The sequence below is a fragment of the Piliocolobus tephrosceles genome, chromosome 13 (genome assembly GCF_002776525.5).
Source record: "Piliocolobus tephrosceles isolate RC106 chromosome 13, ASM277652v3, whole genome shotgun sequence".
NCBI classification, from domain to species: Eukaryota; Metazoa; Chordata; class Mammalia; order Primates; family Cercopithecidae; genus Piliocolobus; species Piliocolobus tephrosceles.
The window spans coordinates 45,252,215-45,259,071 of NC_045446.1; the positions used below are offsets into that span (position 1 = coordinate 45,252,215).

The 6,857-nt window shown below is 41.3% G+C and overlaps 1 protein-coding gene across 1 annotated transcript; it reads left to right on the plus strand.

Annotated features, from left to right (window-relative positions):
• The first annotated feature begins 306 nt into the window (after nt 1–306).
• On the plus strand, nt 307–4,865 carry MRGPRX2 (MAS related GPR family member X2). The gene is given in 4 exon segments (XM_023191546.2): nt 307–402; nt 583–691; nt 3,425–3,647; nt 3,649–4,865. Coding segments are annotated over 2 exon segments (993 nt in total). The 5' UTR covers nt 307–402; nt 583–691; nt 3,425–3,449; the 3' UTR covers nt 4,444–4,865.
• The last annotated feature ends 1,992 nt before the right edge of the window (nt 4,866–6,857 follow it).

Consider the following 6,857-nt stretch of genomic DNA (forward strand, 5'->3'; position numbering starts at 1 on the left):
GAGTTTAGTGAAGAGACTGTTTACAAAGGTGTGAATAGGGATTAAGAAATTATTTAAAGAATGTTGAAGCCCTCAAAGGCAAGTGATAGTGGAGGGCTGTTACCATTGCTAGGTCTGAAGTGATAAGGAGAAAGAGAAGTTCTGAGAACTCAGAATGTACTGTAGTGGTAGCTGTAACTGTAACTGTAGCTGCGGCTACAGGAAAGGGCCACCAGACAGGGCTATGTCCTTCGGTAGAAAAACACCGCCACTGCCAACTCACAGCCCTTCATGGAGCAGGGAGAGAGCCAGGAAAGTTTTTTAAAATCACCCTTCAATCTCCTGTCAAGGTGTCCCTTTGGAGACTGAGTGCCGGGTAGCCCATTGATGAGGCACAGACATGTCTCCTCCCAGGATGCAAAGGCAGGTAGAGAAGGGTGGACATGAGATCCTAATGGCAAATAGGAAAAATCTATTTCTTCCCATAGCCTCTTCTCAGTTTGTATTTCCTGAGACTTTCTCTATTAATGTGATTGAATCAATGTCTCATTCTATCACCTCCCTTTTTGTTTTTTTTTTTAATTGTTTGACCTTCCCATCTAGTGTCACTTCTTTGGACTGGTCTCTATCATCATAAATGCCTTGAGAATGGAATGTGGTTGGAAAAAAAGGGATTGGGAATACATAGGTACTCCCAGGTATAAATACACAGGTATAAGTAATTTAAGTTTATGATTTTGGCTTCTTTAAAAAGAAACCTATTATAGTGATAATCAGAAAGAATGTTTATTAGATTTGGGCTCCAAGACATCAAACATCAAGGCTCCTTCCAATTTCTATTTCCCCATCCCTAAAGAGGTACCCTTACCCTTGTGGTCCTACCTGGCTCCCAAACACAGCAGCATTCCAGCCTGAGAGAAGAGAAAGTAAGAAGGAGTACAGGAGGAGCTGGTTATATCACTTTCTCTCACCTCCCCTTGACCATCACATATGGTTACATGATGCCATCAGCATAAAGGGAAGCTGAGAAATGGACCTTTTTCTGATTTAAGATTCAGAATTATTATGTGTGAGAAAAGCAGAATGGCTTTTGGGGCAACTAGCAGTCTCTATAGTCCCTGATTCTCTTTTAGCATCTGTGCTCAAATGGAGATTTTTCTCAAGACTGCCTCACAAGTAGTGAATGATATAGGCATGGAACAGAAATAAACCCAGAACAGGGCCCCAGGAGACTGGAGTTGGTATTGGACCTGCTTTTCACCATGAGATTCAGGAAACTGTTTTGTACACATTAAGCCTGTCTTTCTTTCTTTGTTACATGAGCATATTACAATAGATGGCCTCCAAGGGACATGTGCTGGAGGCTGGGGATGTAATAGTGAACAACCACAACAAAAATGTTGAGTTTAATGAGGGAGATAAAAGAAAAAACAGACATACACTTAAAAACACAAGTGCAAACTGTGTTCAGTGCCACGAATAAAAAAGCCAACCTGCACTGAGGGACGACAACAGAAGTAGTTTTCCTCCATATCCTCATCAGGTCAACCAGGGCTACAGGAACTAAGACAGCACATGATGGATGCATTCAGTCCTTGATGCCAATTCTGTACCCCCATGGAGGACTCATTCACTTTCCCCTTTGAGGCCTCCAACCCATGAGAGTTTTCTGCAGTGTGGAGTGATTGACAGCTGTTTTTCTGAAGCAAGAAAGAGCTCTTGCATTCAGTTGCTTATTCTCAGTTGCTTATTATCAGTTGGCTTCTATTCTCATCTCTTCTTATTTGATTAATTTCTCTTCCTGTTTCTTAAAGTTGCTTAATCTAGGCTTAAAAAAAACTGCAATTTTGACATTCCATTTTGGATTTGATATGAGCATTACTTGTTGTTTTCTCCTTTCTTCATGTGTAGTCGGCACTGAACCCTTGCAATGGGGCTGCAAGGCTGGTTAAGAACAAGCCCTCTGACACAGATGTGTGGGTTCAAATGCAGGCTCTACCACTTGTTTGTGAGACCTGGAGCATATTACTCAATATATTTGTGCTTTAATCTACTCATCTGTAAAATGGGACTAATAATAGTACTGACTTCTCCGGGCTCTGAAGAGGATTTAAAGAGGCTATACCTGAGGAGCACTCAGCCAGCTGCTATTGTTCACCCCACTGTGAGTAAGGGCTCCTTCCCAAGTGTAATTGACATAAGCATCTGCCTTTTCCCCCAAAGCCCTGCACAGTGTAGACTTGGTTCTTTTTTCCTAATTTCCCACTCCTTTCCCCAAATGATCCTTTTTCACAAATGCTTTAATTCGCAAAGAAAGCTCAAAATCATCTGGGGGAAATAATGGGTCCCCCCCTTAGATGTATGCATACCTCAACACCCCCTAGTCACCCCTAGACACTAGACACACTGAATTGCTGCCTCTCTCTCCTTTTCCCAAATTGCCCCCTTTTCCTCCAAGATACAGAGAAATTCAGATAAACCCTGAATCCTTTCCATAAACTGGAAGTTAAAACTCTTTTGGGTGCTGAGCAAAAGCCATACACTAGCCCTTCCTGGATTGAAGATATGACAGTGGCCATTATTCACTGTCTGTGCAGGCAGAAGCAATCCCTTCAAATACACCAGAGCTTTCCCAGAAGGAAACATGAGGAGTGATGTTTTCTTCATTTCTTTACATGTGTGTGTTTTTAGTGACTAATTTCATTTTAAAATGTTGGTGTTCCATTTAGCCCAAATTTTCAACTACTCTTGGCTCCCCATGCATTCATTCATTCATTCATTCGTGGTAAAAACTTCTTGACTCTCCACTATGCCCTCACATTGAACTAGGCACTGAGGACACAGAAATGGATAAGAGAAAAATTCTTCCTGTTTTCATAAAGCTGACCCACTGAGCCATTTCTAGCCTGACAGGCCTGGCCATCCTCAGACCTGTCCTAGCAAGAAGTCATATCTCCTTTATCACCCTAAATCATGATCTCCATTCTAACTGTTGATGAACCCCTCTCAGTCATTAAGGGTGGCCATGGGTCATGGCCTGGGTCATTTCTTCTGGCCCCTGAGAGGAAATCCGTATGCCAGGATAAAAAGGATGTTGCACTCAGAGTCCTGTCTCTTGCTGTCCCACATATTCTGTCTAGACTTTTCTCCTCCTGCCTCTAGGAGACATGACATGGTAACAGTGAGTGCGGGTGTTTGGGCCTTAGAATATTCCCATATCAGTAGAGGATCTATCTTGTAATAGAAAGAGCCCAGGATTTAGAGTCAGCAAGAAATGAGTTTGAATCCAGGTGCTAGGACTCCCTGGCCTTTAATAAATGACTTAATCTCTTCAAGCCTCTGATTTCCTCTCCTGTAAAACAGGGGAGGTAATTACTACATAATAGGCTGGTCATGACAATCAGTGAACATGCAGCAGGTGTTCAAGTCTTGTTTTTGTTCCCAGGGGCGCCAGTGGAGGTTTTCTGAACATGGATCCAACCACCCCGGCCTGGGGAACCGAAAGTACAACAATGAATGGAAATGATCAAGCCCTTCCTGTGCTTTGTGGCAAGGAGACCCTGATCTTTGTCCTCCTGATCCTCTTCATTGCCCTGGTAGGGCTGGTAGGAAACGCGTTTGTGCTCTGGCTCCTGGGCTTCCGCATGCGCAGGAACGCCTTCTCTGTCTTACCTCCTCAGCCTGGCCGGGGCCGACTTCCTCTTCCTCTGCTTCCCGATGATATATGGCCTGCAGTACCTCATTAACCTCGTCCATCCCATCTCCATCAATTTCCCTAGCTCCTTCGCCACTGTGATGACCTGTGCCTACCTTGCAGGCCTGAGCATGCTGAGCGCCATCAGCACCGAGCGCTGCCTGTCCGTCCTGTGGCCCATCTGGTACCGCTGCCGCCGCCCCAGACACCTGTCAGCAGTCATGTGTGTCCTGCTCTGGGCCCTGTCCCTGCTGCTGAGCATCTTGGAAGGGAAGTTCTGTGGCTTCTTATTTAGTGGTTATGACTCTTTTTGGTGTGAGACATTTGATATCATCACAGCAGCGTGGCTGATGTTTTTATTTGTGGTTCTCTGTGGGTCCGGCCTGGCCCTGCTGGTCAGGATCCTCTGTGGCTCCCGGGGTCTGCCACTGACCAGGCTGTACCTGACCATCCTGCTCACCATGCTGATCTTCCTCCTCTGCGGCCTGCCCTTCGGCATTCAGTGGTTCCTAACATTATGGATCTGGAAGAATTCTGATGTGTTATTTTGTCATATTCATTTAGTTTCAGTTGTCCTGTCGTCTTTTAACAGCAGTGCCAACCCCATCATTTACTTCTTCGTGGGCTCCTTTAGGAAGCAGTGGCGGCTACGGCAGCCGGTCCTCAAGCTGGCTCTCCAGAGGGCTCTGCAGGACACTGCTGAGGTGGATCACAGTGAAGGATGCTTCAGTCAGGGCACCCTGGAGATGTCCGGAAGCAGTCTGGTATAGAGATGGACAGCCTCTACTTCCATCAGATATATGTGGCTTTGAGAGGCAACTTTGCCCCTGTCTGTCTGATTTGCTAAACTTTCTCAGCCCTGATCTTAAAACAGTTAAGATAGTCCTTGTGAGGATTAAGTGAGACAGTGCCTATGAAACAAACACTAAGTGCAGTGTCTCTGGAACCGCCTTACTCACCGGCCTCCACCACATCCCCATGAGAGCCTTGCCAACTCTGGGGTCCAGAACTGTTCCCATTTTTAATGAATCCTACCTTTGACAGAAGGCTGAAAGCAATGCAGAAAAGGTCTACATTTCTTTGGTCACTGCACTTGATAGGGACTCAAAGAATGTTATATTTTTAATAAGTTTCTTTTTCTCTTCCATACAATTCCTGTCTCAACAAAATTAGAAGAATTAAATTTAAATCTAGCTCCAAAAGAGCAGCTGTCTTTCATTTGGGTAGACCTTAGAATATCCCCCTAGCTTAATACATCTTTGTTGAATAAATGGCTTAATAAATGAACAAACTGGTTAATTTTTATGTTAAACCTCTGAAAAGTTTTTTTTTTTTTTTACCAGATCTGAGTAACTGTCTAAATTAATTGCTTTCACTACTTTTGAATTTTGCAAACATGAAATTAAGTTTTAAAATTAGATAAATCAATGTCAACACATATTTAAAGTTTGAGGTAGACTGTCTTCCTGTGGTTTCCTTTCACATGCCATCCCTTAAAATCCCAGCTACACGCCTTCCCAGTCCTTCCCCTTTGCCTTCGCCCTAATCCTCCCTCTCTGGGGGCTCTCTAATTCGTCCTGGAAGTTTCCAATGGTCTTATAGACTCTATGTTTTTGGAGGACAGGCTCTATGTCAGATTTACCTCTTATTCCAAAGAGCTCAGCGCATATATTTTATTAATTAAATTGCACATATTTTTAAAAGTTATGTGTTCCACAAAATCAAATACTAATTGTAAATGTTGCATCTTTTAATAAGTTTTTATTATTTTTAATTGAGGTGTAATTAAGAGAATGATATGCACAGATCATAAATGTACAGCTTAATGAGTTTTGTTAAATGAATACACCCATGTGACTCAAACTTTATTCAAGACAAAATGTTTTCATCATCTCTGAAAGTTCCCCTGTGCTCCTCCCAGTCATTCCTCCTGCCCCTAGAGGCAACCATTGTTTCTATTTCAATCAACAAGTATTAGTTCTGCCTGACCTTTAATTGTATCTTTTTAGAATCATAATATGTGTATTTTTTGTTTCTGGCTCTTGCACTCAACATGATATTTTCAAGATTTACCTATGTTATTGCATCGCATATATCAGTAGTTTGTTCCTTTCATAAAGCTGAGTACTATTTAATTGTGTGAGTGTACTATGGTGTGGCTATTTTCATATTGACAGACACATGTGTGATGTTTTATGAATTTTTTGGCTATTTTAAATAAAGCTGCTGTAAGCATTCTTATTCAAGTCTTTTTGTAGATATATGTTTTCATTTCTCTTATATAGACAACCTGGAATGAAATTGCAGAATGATGGAAAGATGTATGTTTAACTCTATGAGAAATTATCAAGCTATTTTCTAAAATGGTTGTACCATTTCACATTCTCACCAGCAATGTATGAGAGCTCCAGTTGCTCCACATGCTCCCAACAAACATGGTTTTGCCAGTGTTTGAATTTTAGTTATTGTAATGAGTGTTAAGTAGTATCTAATTGTGTTTTAATTTCCATAATGACTTATTAAATTGAGCATCTTTTATGTGTTTTTAGCTACTCTATTTTTTGGCAGTGTCTGTTTAAGTTTTGCCTATTTTTATTAAGTATTTGTGTTTTTCAGTATTAATTTGTATACATTTTTTCATATGCTGAATGATTTCTTTGGTGGTTATGTGTATTATACTTATCCAGTTGGTGGTTTGCCTATTCATTTTTACATATTTATTTATTTTTAATTAACAATTACATATATTATTGGGCACCATGTGATGTTTTGATCAACCTTGTAGAAAGACTAAATCAAACTAATTAACATATCCATCACCTTACCAACTTATTTGTGTGTATATAATGTGAAGGTTAAAAATTTATTCTTTAAACCAAACACTGCATGTTCTCACTTATAAGTGGGAACTGAACAATGAGAACACATGAATACGGGGAGGCGAAGAACACACACTGGGGTCTGTCAGGGGGGGGGGTGGGGTAGGGGAAGGGAGAGCATTAGGAAAACTAAGTAATGCATGCTGGGCTTAATACCTAGGTGATGGGTTGATAGGTACACAAACCACCATGGCACACATTTACCTATATAACAAACCTGCATATCCTGCACATGTACCCCATAACTTAAAATAAAAATAAAAATAAATTTTAACATCTATTTTTTTTTTTTTTTTTTTTTTTTT